At 34.6% G+C, this 21,691-nt stretch overlaps 1 protein-coding gene across 2 annotated transcripts; it reads right to left on the reverse strand.

Moving 5' to 3' along the window:
- Positions 1 to 595: 595 nt before the first annotated feature.
- Positions 596 to 20,989, reverse strand: LOC115448713 (cofilin/actin-depolymerizing factor homolog). 2 transcript variants are annotated; one of them, XM_030176238.2, is made up of 5 exons: positions 20,929 to 20,989; positions 20,556 to 20,653; positions 3,901 to 4,091; positions 3,174 to 3,305; positions 596 to 1,186 (listed from the first exon to the last, which is right to left on the reverse strand). In XM_030176238.2, the coding sequence occupies exons 2-5, from the start codon at positions 20,556 to 20,558 to the stop codon at positions 1,066 to 1,068; spliced, it is 447 nt and encodes a 148-aa protein (XP_030032098.1). In that variant the 5' UTR covers positions 20,559 to 20,653; positions 20,929 to 20,989; the 3' UTR covers positions 596 to 1,065. The 2 variants fall into 2 exon arrangements, with proteins under 2 accessions (XP_030032098.1, XP_030032097.1); XM_030176237.2 differs by lacking the exon at positions 20,929 to 20,989 and having other exon boundaries at positions 20,556 to 20,900.
- Positions 20,990 to 21,691: the final 702 nt, after the last annotated feature.

The raw sequence follows: 21,691 nt of genomic DNA on the forward strand, positions 1-21,691 counted from the left end.
ATACTTAAGGCGATACCTCAAGGTCCATTTTCATACATTTTGTTTCGCCTTTAATCTGGGTAACTAAACAAGTATTGGCAAGTAAAGAATTTAAATTCACGTCTAGTTAGTGATTAGTTCTCGCAGTTGAAGAAAAATGTAAAATAATTAATAATCATGGATATTTCTGCCTTTAAAATTTCGTCATATTAAATTTTAAAGGCCGAAATATCCATGATTATTAATTATTTTACGTTTTTCTTTCAACTGCGAGAACTAATCACTAACTAGACGTGAATTTAAATTCTTTACTTGCCAATACTTGTTTAGTTACCCAGATTAAAGCCGAAACAAAATGTATGAAAATGGACCTTGAGGTATCGCCTTAAGCCGATTCCAATCTGAGGAACCCAATGTCAGGGTTCAAACTCGAGATATGACGGCAGTCCGCACCGAAGCACTCTGTTATGAAAGTAATTTAGGATGCAGTAATTTGTCTTTGACAGGATTTTCAATGTTCTCTTGCAGTTGGGCTAATTTCTGTTTATGATAACAGAATAGTGGTGTTTGGGTTTTAATCTATTTCTGTACATTATAATAAATAAAACAAGCAGTATTCACTTATATCGAGTGTAATTCTGGATATATCGGTTACAAAATACTTATCCAAGGCGCGCCAGTTCAGAGCCGCGGCACAAGCTTACGTTAGCGTCGAACGAAAACTAGGCGATCGTGTAAAATCGTACATCCTTTATATTACAAATCTAAGTAGTAAAAAAAGCCGACCGGCGTTCTCTAACCTGTAAGATACAAAAAAACTAAAACCACGCACACGTGACCGTTTAAATTTAGTTTGAGCTTAATTTACTCACAGTTACAGGAAAAAATATATATAATAATTAGTATAATTTAAATTATAAAGATCTCTTAATCGCTAAAGTAGAGGCTGGCGAGGTGTCGGCACCTCTCCCAGTTGTCTGCAAAGCTGAAGTGAAACGATATATAAAGATCCGGTGAGCCGCGCCGTCCCTTCAATACTGACTGACGGTTGGACTGAGGTGGGCGCGGCGTCAGGCTAAATGCTGATTACTGGCGGTCGGTGGCGCGCAGCTTCTCCTCCACGGCTTCCTGCGACGCCTCCGACAGGTCGGTCGCCTGGATGTACTTCTGCACGCCCACCAACGACTTCTTCAACGCGTCGAAAGAGCTACGACAAACAAATACAATATATACTTATTGTGATACAGGAACATTGTCAAGACTATACTAGTTCAATTTATAATATAATATGTAAATAATTCTAAGCTCAAATTGTGATATCCATTACCATAATCTTAATGATATTATTTTTTTACAGGGCGTGGCAAGTGTCACTTTTTGTGTATTAGTAATTTGTTAAAATCATTCCAAAAATATATCAGACGAACCCTTCAAGCCCAATACTAAACTCTAGAAAATACATGTCTCGTTTTTCCTTTTTGATTAATATTAAAAATATTACAATGTCCCACCGTTTTCAGATTGTTAATATATCAAAAATTATCACAGGACTTTGTGTGCAACAAACAACACATGCCGTTATGACATCATCATTACAATAATATCTCTATCTCTGATAAATGAATTACATATACTCAATAATCGCATCCACTTGAGTTTTGCGACGTAGAATATTTTCCACGGAAGATACTTATAAAGAGAGGTTTAAATTATCAATAAAACTTGATAAATTCGACTTGTGCAAATGCAAAGTTAATGGGACATGCATGTGTATAAGAACTATTGATATTGCCACTGGAGTAAACGTAATTGAGAGTTCTTGCGCAATATAAATTGCAGCAAGAATTTGCTAGTTTAAACTGAGCTTTAAAATTGGTTTCGCTCGAAGGGCAGCTTGTGAAGTTTATTCGTGAATATAATAGTGATGTGATAGGGGAGCGAGGGTATTGCCGTATTGAGCACAAGTTCTAGAATACAATTACGCCATGGAAGCCATGAGTAGTTAAGAATCTATTGAGGAAAAATTCTGTCTTCAAGGAAAAAGACGTCAAGCTTTTTTTAAATTGAGTTAAATACACATTTCCAACCATTTTCTCAGTATAAAAATATATATGTTTAAACTTCCTTCTTCCTCATGGCGCCCCTTTTTCCGCATAAGCGGTAAACTTCCATATTTTTTTTAAAATCATGTATAACGTGTTAATATAAAATTAATAACTATTCAAAATTCTGATTATACACCATTATCGCTTTGGGTTGGGCCAAAGATGAATCAGCGAATGAATAAGTATGTTACCATAGTTTTATCGTAGAAAATAAAACCCGTTTTCTAGTATCAAAGTAAGAGTTTGTGTAAATTTACTATAATCGATAAAGTATAATCAAAATAATTAAATAATTAACACTAATTATCTGATTACTATATCTCTGCTAATCCAATATCTATATTATTATATAAAGCTGAGGAATTTGTTTGAATGCGCTACTCTCAGGGACTTCCCGTTCGAATTGTGATTTTTTTTTGTGTCGGATAGCCCATTTATTGTGGAAGGCTTGTTAGAGATCCTGAGAAGGACATAGGCTACTTTCTATCCCGGGAAAATATATAGCGGGACTTTTATCCCGGAAAACTTTCACGCAGGCGAAGCTGCGAAAACCTAGTGATGATGGAAATGTCTAGATGTTAGCAACACCGATATTGCTGAACAGATTCAAATGGAATCTGCCACAGATAAAGACCATGTTTCTGGTTAACAAATAAGATATAGATCAGTTTAGATAAGCAAGAAAACTTGCAAGTCGACTACCGCAAGTAGTTTTTACCCTGGAATGACCATAAGCCGTATTCCGCAATAGTTTAAACCTTGCAGATCTTACGGCGAGACGTATGTATTTACTGCCGTGCTAAGAGCAAAAGCGGTATGTCAGGGAAACCTTATTCCAGATCATCGATGTTTTGTCAATATAGTTTTTTATAGTTTTGTATGTAAAACTCAGATAGAGAAACCCTTTTAAGGTTTTATTAACAGTTTCTAAACAAGATACCGTTATGTAGATAAGTTCATTGGATGGGTATTTCTTTAAGCTATCTGATGACATAAGAATCAAGATTTTGTTTTTCTTGAGATATCGCTTTTGAGCTTAGCACGACAGTATAGAATTATTGAAATATTGTCGAGTGTAGTATAATTTACCTGGAGTACAACATCTTCTTCTTGACCTTGGCGGTGTCGGGGCACCACGACATCAGGAACAGCTTCTGTTTCTTACTCGCTTCGGACGTGCCTTGGCACTGGTGCGTGTATTCGAAGTCGAAGAGGCCATATCTGGAAACAAAGGAAACATTATATCAGTCTATAGTTTATACGTATGTAACATCACGCTTTTCCCCTTTTCAGGGGTAGGCAGAGGTGTAAAACGCAAAAAAATCAGCAACAAGGTTAGATTCCATGTAATACAGGGACGGTCTCGAAATGCTATCTTATTGCAATAACATACTCCGGGGCCATTATGTAAAAGGCTAACGCGGGATTTTGTTGGTATGCCGGTGCAGGGTACATAGGGATAGGATCTCGACCCAATGCGCGGTCAGATGATGCTATACTCCCGAGTGTGTCCACACGTAGTGATAACGATGACGCGCCTTAACCCGCGAAAAATGAAAGGTTCCATGAAATATGGCACTCGAGGCAGTCTACAGTTTGCCATACATTTATCAGTGGGCTGTAAAGAAGTTGCGCAAGGTGACATTTTCCGAAAGGGAATTTTTGGAAATCTTCGTTTTTTTAGGCAGATTTTAAAGAGAGTGTAAATCCATTAAAAATATTTAAGACAAAGCCAATCTCTGACTAAGAGTTTGACTTTCAAGTAAAGTGTTCGTGACATCCCGTACAAAAAAAAGTCTGGTGCTGCTTTGCTCACCTGCACTCGCCCGTGCCGCCCTTTTGCAGGTCCTCGAGGAACGCCTCGTACTCCGCGTTGCGCTCGCCGACAGTCTCCACGTCGATCTGCTTCTCGTCGCGGATGTAGAACACCACGTAGCGGTGTTTCTTGTCCTTTTTGATCTCCTCGTACGTCGTTTTGCATGCGTCCGAAACTGTCACACCAGACGCCTGTAAACAAGTTTTGATAGGTTAGTTTCATTTAATAATAGTTTAAAATGTCCGTAGTTATATAAGTGATATTAAATGTTTTTTAGAAATAATAATTATTATAAATTTTGACGTATCAAAGTGCAACTTTGTTCGTTTTCAAAAAACCCACTTGGTTCTTAACATTATTTTCGATCACAATCCACCGCAGAATACGCCTTTATACAATAAAAAAGTTTTTTATAAAAAAATCAGTTTTCGATATAATAATTAGCAACGTGAAGGTCAATAATGAATTTTACATTTCAGAAGTGAAAGATCAATTTGGCACAGCAAAAATCATAAATTCAATATAACAGAAATAGTTAATGCAAATCTAGTTTATGACGACCTATATCACACAGACGACCCAAATGTTAAGTCTACATTGAATATCAGAGATGAAAATCCGAAAACATCTTAGTCCCCAAACGAGATATGATCATTTAATAGACCACATGATTTGGCATTGGACGCCCACCAGGTGGCAGAGAGAAGAGAGTAGGGAAGCAGGAACTCGCTAGATTCAGATCGCTTCTAATAGGTTCAGCTGGAAATCTTAATGAAGGCCTATATTCAGGAGTGGACTTCTAAAAGTGAAAATAAAGACTATCACTTCAGACTCCAGTTCTTTGGTACAGTCAAATTATCTATTATATAGTATTAGCAACCGCTAGGCTATTACGCAGACACGGTATTTCAAATGGTTCGAAAAGAAATTGGCTAGAGTCCAGGACACGCCACCGCGTCAAAATAACAAACATAGTTTGAGATGGAAATAGTAATTAATATACAAAGATAGAAAGTTTTATTAGATTTGTGTGTACTGTCATTTAGATTTTAAACGGAATTTTTAATACACGAACGTTGTTGACGTCATATTCTTTTAGTTAATTTGTGTGTATTTGTGTGATTTTAAACGGATTTTTTAATGCGCGAACGTTGTAGACGTCATGTTGTTTCAGTCAATGTATATTTGTTACCATTTTACATAGACTTGATTATGGATCTAATGCTTGGCGGCTTTTTAGCAAATAACAAATTATTTTTTTAAGCCCCGCGGAATCTACGCTGAGAATTACTGCTCAAAAATATTTTTAATGGGACGTTTTGGCCGGATGTCCGAAAACTAAATCATAAAAAATATTTGCTTTGGAGTAAAAATTATTAGCATTATAATTTTAATATACAAAGACAGCCACTTTTTTATGGCTTGATAATGTGTTCATTTAGCTATCTCTTCTACGAAAATATTTCATGAATAATCAGTCATAATTTAGCTATTAATTAAAGATTTCTGCTATCGGTAATGTGACAATTACATAACTTAATACGGATCTGATCACACATCTTTAGGTAAATTTTGTTCCTACTTTGTCATTATTAGGTCAATACAAATGTTTAAATTATAATTCTAGATTTCAATTCAAATAAAACCTATCTTAGACGAATTATTTATGTTATTTTATTTATAAATGTGATATAGATTTTATTTTAGATCTGAATCCACGACTCCGCAATGCACCACGCTCGCCAGTCGCCGCACCATGACGTACAGTCTATTTCGAACCGGCGCAAGGTTGCATTCGCAAGATTATGTAATTGTATTGCGGTTTACAGTTTTTGCCGCAGTCTTGTACGCGAATATCCTTTTTCATGTAATAAAGCTTCGTGTACTCATTTTACTTGAGGATTTCATGTTTACGCAAATGTTGCATTGAAATAAAACTATTAGATTGTTTCAGACTTATTCTTTGTGTAATTTAAAATGAAGATGGATTTTAACGTAATCTTTTGGGACGACACCTTAGTTCACCTTGTGACTGATAAAGGCTAAGTAGTCTTCTAAACACTTGACTTAAAAACTAAACAAATCATCACATAGGTTCCCGTTAAGTCGTTTTTTTCAATCCCTTTTATAATATTCCACCGAATGACTTAGTTTTATTATTAAGCGTAATTTATTTTCCAACATAAAAATATCACGATCAAACATGATTGCTAGTTTCATATTTTCCGCTACAATTGTTAATCGGCTAATTCGGAACGCAATTAATTATTAATAACAAAATCAGCACGCTCCAAATATTTTCAATCAGTATGCTGTTAAAACTTTCTACGTGATTTATTTCATTGCAGTTATCAATTATTCGACCAATGTATATTGCAGACAAATAATCTGCCCTTATATTATAAATGCGAAATTAACTCTGTTTGTGACACTTCATGGCTGAACCACTCAACCGATTTTGATGGGATTTGGTATGGAGATTGTTTAATTCCTAGGGAAGGACATAAGCTACATTTATTCCAGAAAAAAATATTAACGAGGGCGGAGCTGCGGGCAAAAACTAGTCGATTGTAAAAATACACTTACTGCTAAGTCTTTTAATACGAGACAGTTTTGCTATTAGATCCATGTCTTTTAAAGAAAAGATCCATATTTCCTATGATCTGATCAGTTATGACTGTCTTTTTCTAACTACGCAGTCTGCAAGAACTCCAGTGCACATGTTCAGCGCATTGACAGTGTCATCACTCGGCATTAGGTATTCAACATTTATGTCGCAGAGTGATATTTATCGTGTTTTGGCGTGGCACTTATCAAGTTATGGGTGTTGCTGTTCATGACTAAGATTGGCCTTGTTTTCTCATCATGCAGTACATAGCACATACAACATTTACTTAATAGGCAACCCAGATAGTGCAATGAAATTCATATATTCGTAGTATTTTCCAAACATACCAATCTTTTAATTTACACGCGACCCGCTTTCTAGATTCAGATTCCATTGTGCCAGTTCATCACCTGCCGTTAATATTTCTCAGCCGTCCCAAATTCTATCTTTACCAAGACCTAATTGTGAGTTCATTAATGAATGTAAAATGCCAAAGTACACGAATTTGTAATGTTTAATTCTGTAGTACATATTATAACATATTGCGTGCTGTTATTAATTTATAAAGGATAATCTTAAAGCGGAGGTCATCTTAATATTAAAATAGTCTATTTTTTTTTCAAAATCCATATTGTGACTTCTCGGCGCTTCTCAAGGCTTACTTCAAACGACTTTGTATTATGTAATCATATGCGTATTAAATAGCCCTTCAGGACTTATTATAAATGCTATGATTTCACGGATTACTCCAATCATAGTAAATCATAAGTCTTTTTCCATTTCATTAATAACTTAACAATTGATTCCATAAAACCGTAGGTTTAATATACATAACTTCCTCTAACTAGCGGTTCAAAGCGAGTATTTCAAGGATAAAAAGTAGTCTATGTGCTATTCCAGCCTATGATCTACCTTCGTGCCAAATTTCATTCAGATACGTTCAGCCGTTCTGGCGCAATTCAGTAACAACATCCAAATATTCGCATATATCAGTATAGTATAGATAACGATACCTTTTACTTTTAAACCTTCCATTAGTTTTAAAATACATCACATCCATAATCCCAGACAAAAAGTTCATCGTCATGGCACCAATATTCGCAAACTTCCAACCTTTTGTACAACCGTCGGAATCACCTTTCGCAAAGGTCAAGTTATTTAGCTCTTATTGCGTACACTTAACGGCCATTCTCGCCTACCACGCTATAGATGGTTTATCACTGTAAATGTCGAATGACTCACAAGGAATGCCATGATATTGACTTTTATCTTGCAGGTCGGGCCGGGTGAATCGTAAATGCTTCGCACTAGTTGCATTTAATTACAGTCTATTTGTTTGTAGAGCTGCTGTTTGAGTTAAACAGCTTATAAATCTTTAGCCACACCTTTATTTATCTCAATATTTTACAGAATATGCATCTTTGGGTTTGTTTATATTTCAGTTGAGTATATTATATTCGTAAGACTAAACTGTTACACTGTGCAATATTGCACTATGCCTGTTTAACTACTGGACAAAATAACACAGATCTCATGTCTCAGGGTAGCGAGCGCAGTGGAATAACAAACAATACTTTGTAATTCAAGTTGTTCAATGGTGTTTCTACTGTTTATGGGCGTTCGTATCGCTTACCATCAGACGAATGGCAAGCTTGTCTTATCATTTAAAACAATAAAAATCGAATACAGGAAGGAAATTCATAGAAGTTTACATAGAAAACTACTCGGAAATCTGTTTAATAACATTCGCAATCGATTGTGAAACATATCAAGTGCGCTGCAAGGTGACTCGAGGAGTGGACTCTTGCTAATGATGACACATCGTAGTGCCAACCTTTAGACAAGGATATCCTGTGGCAGCACTGCATGACAAAGGACCTCACACCTCTCACTTAGTGATTCATTGGTCAAACTATTGATCGTAAAAACTTTCATGAGAATTAGCGTGTCGCAGACATAGCAAAAACTGTTTTTGCCAATCATGCAGTTGTATGGATTTAGACTATTTTATAAAAATGATTTCTTATGTTTATGCGAACGTTAGACATTGAAATTGAACTATTTAACGGATTTTATCGCGGTATGTTATTTTATAATTTTCTCCCTACGTTTCGAAGACTGCAGCTTTCATGGTCACAGGGGGATTGAGGTGTTGTTCGTCCGAAAAGTCAAAGTAACGATTTCTATTCTATAGAATGGTTAATTTTTTTTACCCATAAACCTAGTAATATTTACGGCGATATCTGATATATAATTGAAACCTAAAAGCAATATTGTACATATATTTTATAAACTTTTATTCGCAACTGAGAGAAATACAAATACTCTTAAATCTTCTCTAAATTTCCCGCTATAGTGGACCATGCAAGTGTGTGGCGTTCCGGGATCAGCCTGTGTATATCCGGTTCCAACAGGCCGGCATACTTGTTCCGACTGTCGAGGGGTAATCATCTCTCGTCAGTCGACATTCTACTGGACCTCACTCGATTTACCATCGGTTGTAGTGGGGTCACTCAGTCGTGCTCGTTCAAAAAAAACAAAGCTTTATCATTAAATAAATATGCAAACAAACTTATCTGTTGAATAACAGACGAGACAAGATGCAAGTACAATAGCACAGCGAGATAGTTTCACACATTGTTTTGTTTAATTCTTATATTTACTGTTTGAACAGATGTCGATGTGTATTTTGAGATTCATTGAAAGGAATTTTATGGTTGTTTGGACTTTTGAAATGTAGTACAGCATAGTATAATAGCCAAGCTGGTTGGTCGCCTGATGTTAAATCTTTAGAAGACAAGAACACCATTTTGATTCAGTAATCGTTATGTGTCAACTGCCTATTCCTTCTGTCGCCTTCACTAGAATTAGTTGTTTATAATATAAATAGTAAAATAAAAAATGATTATATTAAAATAGAAATATAGTATGAATAGAATAGTGTGTATAAAAATAATTTATTCATAATCAATAAAGTGCCGGTCTTATTCGACTTTCAAAAAGGTAGATCTTAATTTCTGCATTTTTTTCAATACAAATTTTATATATAACCTATTAACTGTTAGTAAAATACAAATCCAGAAAAATCAAACAGTTCTTGCATTATTTACATACTATTCCATACAACAAAAAAAAAAAACATTCATAATACAAGCTTAATGCGGGATACCGAAAACTTAGTTAAATTAGCCTAGCTCGCACTAAAAAATCTACACGAACATGGTTTAATTTGCGATCTGAACACAAATTGAAACAACATCTCACTTATGCGACCTACGCTTAAAATATTGTGCATTTAAGTCAATTATTACCGTATATATTACTGGTCGTTCTAATTATAAATGAATAAATAAATAACCTTAGTTCTCGGCATCCCGCATAAACCAATTTTATAAAGCCCACGTCCATATACAAACATATTTCTGAAATGAAAGTCCCTTGCGGCCGAGTATCGATTTGAATGGATATCGCCACGTGCGGGGTTCACGCACCGAGTATTATTAGACGGGCGCGAGGCTCGGCCAATGTCTCTCAGACGAGACTATTTCCGCGCCACCATGCGGGAGACAATTGTATTTAGATGTGACTACTTTTTGTAGCCGTTGGGTTTTTGTAGTGCAATATTCTAGGAAAGTTTTATTGACAAAGTGATATTAATATTATGCCGGCGTTACACATAGCAAAAATATTTGAACTCATGTGTGGCACGAATATTTGTGTATTTGTGCAAAGTTTTTTTAATAGTTTGCATATTTGCCATTCGGTATCAGTTTTTCGACCACACATCAAAGCGTTCAAAGTTATCGAGTTGCTTGAAGGAGAACCTATTATATGCAAAACCTAAAAGTAAAAGCCATAAAAGTTGATATTTGGTCAGTTTCTGTAACTGTGTTCAAAGTGTGGCAAAGTCTTTGTATAAATATTTGTCTGTATGTGGCGCCGGCATTAGAATAGGTCTGAGTAACCTAACCAGCAATAAGTAAAGTGCAGTCTAAAATGAAACCAACATGTTGGCCTCTTTTGCCTTCTTCAGTACTCAATCGCTTCTTCACATCACATCCAAAATGATAGCATTTTTTCAAATAAGATTACTATTTTACATAATAGAGATCATAGATTATTTTATATTAATGACATAAAAATTAACTCTTCGATAAATATAAAGCTTATCAAAAGTAGAAACATTTGTCTTGAATTGATAACTCAATATAACTTACGTGCATTTACCTAGTTAATCTAATCATCAAGCAAACAGATATAGCCGGCACGCATTTCACAATATAATTTAATGCAGAAAATTTATGCTTTTAATACATCAAAAAGTGCAACAAAATACTTCAATGCGTACACAATCTACGTACAAACAAAAAACATTTTATTTACATGAACTTATGCAATAAAACTTTAAAAGGAGTTGAATGAATTCACAATTTTAGTATTCTTTGTGACCCGTTCATTAAATATTCCGAAATAGTAGTGTTCTTTAAAAATAACTTCCGCTGAGTCATAGCCATTATAATGTCGGTTCCGATAAATGACTGATGCTTTCATATTAAAATACAAATGAATTTTAAAAGGATGTATTGTAAAGTAATAGATATAAGGGCTCACTTCACTAATGATACGTAAAACTTATGATAAGTAGATAGTAACATACGTTATACCAAAAACATAATTTGATAAAACTGTTAAAGCACTATCGTTTTATGATTTATCCATAAGAATCAAAGAGTATCAGCGAAAGAAATGATCTCCGGTGTCTAAAGTTATATCTCAATCTCGATATAGTAGAATAACACTCAAATATAACCAAGAATTGCAGAATTACAGCTTATCAAGCTAAAACTTTACCATTGGGGACCTTTACAACGTAAAGTATTTATAAAATAATCAAGCACATATTTTAACAGCAGGGACTTACTAGTCGTTTTCTAGAATTTTGATACGGCAAGACGTTTTACAACTGGCTTTTAACGCCAAAACATATTCCAAAACTGAAGCAATTGCTATATATTCGATTGTAATAAAACTATCGAACGTAAATAAGTCGAAATTAGAAATAACGTCGATGCTAAAAACATTTGTAAACGTTAAAACAAAAACCATTGTTATTGTTTAACATAAAAATAAACAATATACGCAACCTCTTATCTTATGTCTCATTCTTCAGGGTTAATGTTATTATGACTGATGTATCAAAACAATTAAGTTTAATGTGTACGACATATCAGTTTTATTGCCAAATTAATTATGATGTTACCAAGTAGTTAAAGCTGAAGAGTTATTACTTTTAGGCTCCAACTTGATATGCAAAAACTGGATTTTGTTAAAAATGTCTAGATTCTATAATCATGGGTTATTTTTAACGGAATCTGGGGGGCAATTATGCTAGTATGATTATGAGAGATCAGAATTTTTTCATCAAGTGTAGGCCGTAGTCAACACATAATAAAAAAAAAACTGCCTCGTCTTTTTTATCTAAAAAACCGAAATTTCCATTACTTACATCTGAATACATTACAGTAAGATCGATTGATGAGGAATTTGAGTGGATGGGTAAATCAACCCTACATCACCGCAAAGGTCTTAAACTTTTCCAGACCACCTTGAATCAAGCAACGGTTTCAATAATGCACCATATTCGTAGCAATATCGATCGCACAGGGTATGATTAGAGGCAAACCGCTCACTTAAATTACTCGCAAGTGATTAACTAGTCATATATTATGCAAAAGGGGTTCTAAATTACGCGCTGTAGAAACCATTTTAGTGATTTTTGTTTTTTTTTTTACAGTAGATAGAAATATAACTAACATTACTAGATAGTTTGGGTTAAGCCGAATATAGAAGGAACTTGTTAATTACATCGTAATGAATTATACCAGCGCATTGTCATTTTACATTAGCATTTCTGGAAACGTGCTCTCATAAACGACCTTTCCATTTAAAGGTTAAACTATATTGGCTTAAAATCCAACTTTTTTGTTATATGTTTTAAAACTAGACGCAATAATAATATATCCGTATATGGCAGTGGCGATTGGGCTATATAATCCGATTCCTGTCGTCTTCCCTTCATGAAAAACTGCTGTGGAAATCTAATAATTATTAGAACGATTTGCAGACAGCCTTTATGCATATTAGTGCCTACATGCTGTGTCGGGTTCCCTATCGTAGAAATTCACTTTTTACCACTGGTATATGGCAAATGATATAAAACATAATATGAAGAAACTATATATTTTTTTATTAAAGACAGGAATTGACCAACTATCACGCTGCCAACATGTCTCATCACCAGATCAATTCATCTATTCGATCACAAATTAATCACCGTCTAATAAGTAACACATTACTCACTATTCATTGTACTAATGATATCATCAGAATGCAATGACGCGAAAGTGTGGCCAATAAAAATACGTCTCAAACGAATTTATTGTCGCCCGCAACGAACAAGGTTATTTTTGTTTTGACATTACGCAGTTATTTGACGTAGAGTTGTTTATTTTTATCGGCAGTTGTTACCACGTAACATTCGAGTGGAGACTTGTGATAATTAAATTATTAGAATCTAGTGGTAAGTATGCTGGAAAACCTAATAAATAAGTTCATAGATTTATATTCTCCGGATACTAGATGGAGGGGCTCCTGTTGTCGGGACGTTGTGTGAGATTCTCTGGACACGATAAGCACATTTTTTGTTTTGACCCTTTTTAACAAGTCTTCCTTTATGGGAACAGACTAATCTTGAATGGAATGAAACCTGCATAATGCGACGTATATCCTGTAATAATTTTGATTGTGTTGGAAGCAGAAATCGTCGTTAAGTGAACTATGAGGGAAATAGAGCTCACACCCTAGATCAGGAGTTCCTAAAGTAATTTTGCCACGCCACCCTGCTGCCTTTTTAGGCAAAGAAAGAAAGTCATGTTCCTCTTCTCTTCAATGCAAAGAAGGGGAAGTCAAGGTCGTCACCTAGTATCTAACTAATATTATGAAAGTTAGTTTGTTTATTTGTTACGCCTTCACACTTTTACAGCTCAAACTGATGATGATAACATTGCCAGGGGTACAGAAAGACATAAGGTACCTTTCATCCAGAAAGAAGGACTGTGAGCGGGGGATTATATTGATTGACCAAATCTACATTAATATCCCCCTTTACATGTCACGTCACTCTAAGGACTCGCGGGCCCCCCACTTTGAAAAATAAAGCCCTAGACGGTCTCTTAGAAGAATAATTATTATTACTACGAATATTATTCCTATCGTAACAAAATAGCGCTGATTGCTTCCTATACGAAAAATAAATTTCTTCGTGGGTTACCGTAAAAATAATTTAGAAGAAAAAAAAAAGTATTATTAACCTTAAAAACACACGTTCTGATGACGTTGCAATGGACATTGCTTAACATTGAATTTCTTAACATTTTCGCGTATAACTTTTTTATTTATAGTTCTACGACAAAAAGTTACTGAACCAAAGTTGTAGAGAATTTAATTTGCAACAAAAAATGTTGATAATTTTTTTTTGTCAGATAAATAGTTTAAAAGATACATCGTAAAAACCATTTCAACCCCTATTTTCAAGATGGCGGCCGTGGGACAAGGGTGGCGACCCCACAAACTTGGTTTTAGCTTTAGACTGACCCCCCCTACACTTAAAAAAAATAAAATTGCGTCCTCTAAAAAACGCAACCCCAAATGTAACTTTTCAATGGACTAATAAACCATTATCTATAAACGAATGCATCCAACACATGTTTTAACTCATTAAAATTAATATAGTCGATGTTGGATAAAACAAAAAACGACGCAAATCATTTCTTTTCGACAAATGTCACCACCCCAGAGATTGCGGCAACGGAGGGTGATACTCCGCAGAGATCACCCCCTGTCGCAATATCATTGGCACGAGAGTCCGCATGCGTCTGCCCCTTCACTTGAGGGGTGGTTCGCGATATTTTAGTAGATATTACTATTGACATTTTCAATGTCAGTTGTCGAAAGGAATACTTGATTTATTATTTAGTTTAGGAGCGGCTGAAAACCAGCACTGCTCGGAACCCGGGCAGCATGAGCTGAGCCGCTACCTTTTGCCTTTATAATTATAAAATTTTACTGTGATTTATAATAATAGATGTAACTAGTTAATAAGACAATAAATGGATTTTTATTTTATTTATTATTTTACATGATAGATTAAGCCTAATGTTTTTAAGATTACAAATCATATTCCCTGCATTAGGTACACATGTTTTTTCAATTCTAACCTTTATTACTTTACAATTCAATTTATATATTTTGATACCTGATAATGGCCTTATTTCAAATTATGATTATGTATTATTGCAATCCTTCATTAAATTAGGTAGGAATGAGGGATTTAATGTCATTAAGGTAGCTTCTAGATTGTTTCCTCATTTATGAAATACCATCTGCCTGACAATACCAAATGTAATGTTTTCAGTATCTAATATCCTTATATATTGTCAAATATTATGAACTATTATAAACCGTAAAATTTTCCTGTCATGTCCACAGTACATTCCTGTAGCAAAATATAACACATTATTTTAAAACGTTACGCGCGCCGACATGTTGCTGGCAACATAATAAAGCTTGAGCATTAAAATTTTCCATAAATACGTTATACCCGTGCTGTCATTATAATATATTCTATTGATGACAAACTCAAACCGGATACATTGGTTTGATTGTTGAAATTCTAGTTTGATTAGGCTAAGACGTTTTTTCTTGGATTTATTGACAGGTGTTTTGTATTACGTTTCATTGATAATGCACACGTCATCGCCTGGTTTATCGATTTTAATAAGTACGCTTGCACTGTTCTGATATGGAATGGTTTGATATTTATAGCGTTTTTACTTTACGATGTCATTATAATCTGTTCTCCCGTAATACTAATTTATACCCCTTTGAATTACTGATTCCATGCAGGGGAAGGTCCCTACCCTTGTTGCCAAAAATAATGCGTATGCTATTTTAAAACTTAAAATAAGTACATTAGCTTGAAATTGAAACTTATAGCGGATTAGGTGAAACGAGGAATGTAGATTCAAAAAGCGACGAATTTGAATATTGATTTTTTTAATAGTATTTTAATGACGAGACGAGCATGCCGCTTTCCTAATGGTAAGCGATACGACCGCCCATAAACAGCAGAAACTCCACACAAAACTTAATTACAAACTGTGTGGCACTTCACTGTTAGCGTCACCCACAGACATGAGATGTAAGTCTCATAATGGCCAGTAATTACGCTGGATACAATATCCTTTAAATTGGAAGACAACACTGCATACATAATGCTGCTTGGATAGCGCGTTGATAAATGGCAATGAAGAGGAAAGGCATAGTATATGAAGTATTTGAGAATAACAGGTAAAGGTGTGGTAGAAGAAGCGGCGATAGTCTAGTTGTGTGTGGGACGAAATGCCGAGACGAATGTCCGCAGGTTCAAATCCCAATGGCATATACCGCTGACTTTTCTCAAATGTATATTCTTTGTGAATTACTGCTTACTTCAACGGTGAAGAAAAACATAATGAGGAAACCGGCATACCTGAGAAGTCATCTATAGGTATTTTGAGGGTTTATGAAGTCTACCAATCCGCACTAGGCCAGTGTGGTGAACTCATCCCTTTCAATAGTAGAGGGCGTCCCGGCCTAGCAGTTATACAGTATATAATACTATTTATATTATAGACAAGACAATGATGACGTCATCCTAGGAAGTCTAAAATAAAATCCGAGTTTAAAAATCAAACAATGACTTCATACAAAGGTTTGCTAAGAACTAAGAATGCTGTTTAATTTTCATAACACAAAAATGAGTCATAAATATTTGTTATATAAAATCACAATGATTAATGCGTTTAATGTGGAGCTGTGTTGTATTATGTTCCAAATATTGCGGCACCGTATCAGAGTACTCACGTATTGTGGTAGAAGGGTGTAGACAGAGAAGAAGCTGGTCTGATTATTACAAAGATCGACCGAATCGTTATGTAACTTTGATTTGCTTACCACAGAAATTCATTCGTCAATCATTGAAGAGTGAAGGGAAGTTTATCTGTCTCTAAATGCGCAACCATTGTTATCCCTATTTACCCCCATTTTACGATGTATGTTACGAATATTAATGGCATACCATTGAAATCTAACAAATATAAAAATTATTGACATTTAACTGTGGTTATGGCATATACACTGATTCATATATATAAGAAACCAGTATTCAGACATCCACTCATTCAAATGACGAACTACTTTTTCAAATCACCGGAAACGGAGTCGCCTCGCACACGCATTAGGACGTTACAGTTTCGCGAAAAATCAAGTTCATCGACCTGTCAGTTTGTATGCGTCATTGACTGACTCAGGTGATCCGGAGCCGTGACTTAGACGAGCGCACGTCAAGGGCAATGCTATCGATTGTTTACCCATGGTTGAAGGATTATGTGGAATTTTGAATAATCGATATAGTTTTTGAATTTTGAAGACGAATCATACGAAGAAACAGGCCAGGGTTGGCACTGCGCACATTTAAGTGCGGGCGTTCGAATATGTAATTTTTATTTATCTAATAATTTTTGAATTTCGAATACCTAACCGCGTGAATGGCGTGCTTTGGAAGAGGTTTGTGTCCAGTTGAGGACTGACATGTATTGATAATTTATATCATAACATAACGATGATGATAAATCATGTGAACAGATTAATGATTATATCTTACTAACTATTATCTCTACTCAAATTAAGTAAACTTACGTTCAACAATGAGACAAAATAGGATATTTTTTTTTTTATGAAACTATGTTGAAGTAAAATTATGTATAAAGAACAAAGGAATACCTAAATTAAAATGCTTACCACCTTATTTGTCTAATATGGATGTTTGTTAGAAGTAGACGCAGAGACAGCTGAATGGATTTGGATGTAATTTGGCAGTCCATAGTCCACACATAGGCTACTTTTTATACAATTAATATGCCTCCATGGGAAATAATGGGATATTTTATGTTTTTAAATAGATGACGCTGGTGTTATAAATCGCTAGTGTATCAGGGAATTTTGTACAGAAAAAGGAGTTTCTACACGGCAAAAGCCGCGAGCAATACCTATTTTTTTTTTATAATTTGACAATGACAATTGTAATTAGACCCAAATGCAGAAATACTGTCCATTATTCATAGCAACCTATCCCTGTGTCCTAAATACGAATTGACTTTTAGTAGAGGTTTTTATTAAATTCAAACATGACATATTCATAATCAGGTTGAAGAGTGCAAATAAACAAGTTAATATTATTAGTGCTGCTTATTAAAAGCGTGAATGTAATTCTATGAATGTTTATCATGGACATTTTACTCAATAATTACATATAATCAATAAAAACATGCATGGTTATTTCAATTTCAACTCTAGCCACAAACAAATAAGTTTCAAAAGCCAACACAAAACAACCAGCCGCTCATTGCATGTAACTTGAACTATAAATCTCAACTTTTCCAATGTTTAACATCACTTAACGTGGAGAAAGTCTAGAACTCTAGACTGAAAATGTGACCTGAATGTGGCTGAGATGAATCATCTGCAGTGATTCATATACCAAAGGCATGACTTGCAATTTTTTCCTTACCATATAAGGCAGTACAATACTCTTATATAATTGTTTGGACTTTTTTTATTTCGATTCGATACAGCATTTGATTAAATACAGCATTAGAGGTATCAATTTGTTCGGGACCTAAGTTAGCCTCTGGATAATATCTAGTATGCAAATTGAACACACTATCACATACATAGTGGGCGAGGATATCAGTAAAGACCTAGATATTTTCTTACTAACTCTAAATAGTTAAATAAATAATTATCTATATAGAGTGATTGTAACACTTAAAAACTTTATTTGTAATTTAGTGTTTCTTGTAATTTAGCTATTATCGGAGTTTGAATTTAGAACTCTTAACACTATAATATGCATCCTTTTTGTATATTTGTAATGTATACTGTATAGCTATACCTAAATAAAAAAAATTTTAATATGCAATTTCGAAAAGGACACGTCTCATAAATATAATATCTATATCGAGAAATGTATATATAAAATAAATAACAACAAAACTTTGGTAATTGAATTGCAAATTGAATCCAAATTTTAACCCAAAAATAAATATTTTTTTACACTATAGAAAATTTCCATTACCTGAACTTCTTATATTTTTGGACATGAAGCCTTTTTGAAATTGCATATTCATTTGTAAGTAAGTGTAACTACACTGTGTGTGTGTTGTGTGCTGGTTATCAAACATAGTTGGTTAACAGATCCTATTCGTATTAAATCACAGTGGTTTTGTGAAACCTGAAGCTTATGCCTTTTGATCTGCTCAAATTCTTATTTGTGGTCTTCATAACCTGCTTGTATTTGAACGATGACTAATATTAAAAACTATAGGAAACACTCAGTTACATAGAATCAAAATAGTCTGGTATGAAAAAAGTTTTGAAAATTATTGTAATTTGGATGTTATCAATGACTTACAATAAAGAATATTATTTTATTAGAATACCTAATTTGTAGACTTAGTTGTCCAAATTGGGACATTTTTATAGATTTGTTGTAAATGTGAATTACTTGCAGTGTTTTTACTTATACTTGTTTAAATTGGTTTTTCACAAGACAAGACAATGCAGTAAAATGTAAAAACATGTGTGTGGAACATTTTTTTCATTTGATTTGTTAGGGTATATTTTTTAAACTTTTTAAAACTATTGCATGTTATGTAATGTGTCAAATATGCTGAGTAGCATGTGTGCATGTGTTTTTATTTGTCTTTATATGTGAAATTATTTAAAATGGTTGCCACTTTAGATTTTTTTAAACTTTATATTGTAACATACATGAAATTATAACTGCAAACAAATTTGTAGCGGGATTATGATTTACAATCATCTTTTAAATTACTGTTGGTTTGAATTGTAATTTTATACCATAGTTGAACATTCATGCAATGTTCCTTTTGAAAATATACATGTTTTCATTTAGACAAGTATAATAATAACTCCCATTTATACTTGTTTAATTCATTGATTTCCTATACTGGGATTGACTAATTTGCTTTACCTTATAGCATTTACCCATAAATTAGTCATTACTAAGGATAGATTCATGAACAATGTTATTTGTATAATCCCCTAATATTGTACATAATTAGTTCTCAGAAGGAAAATGGTCACTGATAAGGCACTTCACCTTAAGACAGGCTGATAGTATGTTACAATTACCTATCTGCCGACGGACACGACTTTATAACTAATGACATACGGACTATTTTTGCATAGCACAACATTTAAAGACAATCTTTTAACAGTTTAAAAGACTTCCGACCTTGACTTTGTCAGGCCAATGCACTCAATATTCTTAATTTAAAACATTAGCTACTTTCGCGCACATGCATAGCTGCGTTCGGCCCAAAATAGACGCGAAATGAAATGACAGGCGGCCGCGCGACCGCTACTCCATATATGGGCAATCTATAGTGCGATTGCGCGACGATGCAACCACTATAAAGTTCGTTGCCCCTGTGTTCTACACAACGCTTATAAATCATCTTACGGCTACATACACCCTCCAAATAGAAAAATAAATTGATCAATACCGCATACGGCCCTCCGGGGTCGTCAAAAAAGGCGTTGCAGCGGTAACCTTTCGATCATACGTGAAATCCAATACCCGTTGGCCAAGTGGCTATGATCAACCCCCGAGACGCCGTTGCCCGACCCCATCGCCGTTGCGACGTGAAAAACACAACACGTGGCATAAAATCACTGAACGGTGACAACGAATTTCACGAAAAGGCGTGCGAACTCTGCGGTGGGCTGTGCGAAATATGGCGGCACCGGTCACAGAAAGTCTAATTTCAATGTAAATGCGACATTAACATTTTCAATTCAACACTCGCGTAATAAGAAAACACAACGCGACCGTGAAACACTGTAATTTATATTTCTCACTTACCATTTTTTGATGTTATACACGTAAAAATTGCACCACTAACTTCACCGACACCACGACAACGGCGACCGGAACGACACTGTTCTGAATGTTGGCAGTCCCTTTTTCGCGACAGCCAATCAGCGCATGCGTCAAAGTAATTTTTGAAGTCAATACACTGTCTTTATTATTTAAAAATAAAATCACAATCAAAACAATCGTAATGAATCGAATTATTTGGAGTTTAAATATTTTTTAAGTATTTTCAAACAAAACAAATAAAAATAAATTATAGTGAAGAGACCTCAAGGTGGCAACTTGATGAAAGTTATACTTGATGCTACGTTTTGTAACACAGTATTTTATATAATTTATACTAACTACATAAAAAACGTACTTCACAAAAAATCCCCACAGCGATGTTGCAAAGATAAGATACGAGATTACATTACTCTGAATGTAAATGATAAAAATTCTATACAATAGACTAGTAACTTGAAAAGTGACTCATTGGTGACGATAACGTTTTAACCAATCAGCGTTTAGTATTCAACAAATGCCCATATACGGACTGGCAGAAACAGTATTGACACACACAGCTACCTTTTTAAACTTTGGCGCCGTCATCACTTTTTTTGCGATAAACACTCGATAATAGATTATAATGATATTGTTTGTCGCAGAAAATAATATTTTATAGTACCCATTCCTTATAAGTACATGATTTCGGACGATAACTTTATTGTTCTCAATGCACTCGTTTTCAAGGAGCAATTTTATTGACCTAATGTATACTTACATACCCTAAGTACATGCTTATGGTAACAATATTAAACAATGGGTATTAATTTTATTATTTACTTTTAATCAATAAAAGAAAATCAGGGAGTCTTCGATACCATAGATAATATCAAAAGGGTGCGCCGTGGTGGTTTATTGCTTAGTGTGCTCATGTATATTACAGCTTCCGTTTCGATTTTCGCGCTTAAAAAAATGTTTATTCCATATTATTGGTCCCTGTATAATGGGAACTCTTCAAGGACTGCCATGTTGAGGATTCAGGTGTATTAGGTGTGTACACGCTTGTAGCGTGTTACTCAGGGCCGTAGCTAGACTTGAATTTAAGGTAGGGCAGCTGTTTTTACAAGCAGGGCGGAAAT

The sequence above is a fragment of the Manduca sexta genome, chromosome 2 (assembly GCF_014839805.1).
Source record: "Manduca sexta isolate Smith_Timp_Sample1 chromosome 2, JHU_Msex_v1.0, whole genome shotgun sequence".
NCBI lineage: Eukaryota > Metazoa > Arthropoda > Insecta > Lepidoptera > Sphingidae > Manduca > Manduca sexta.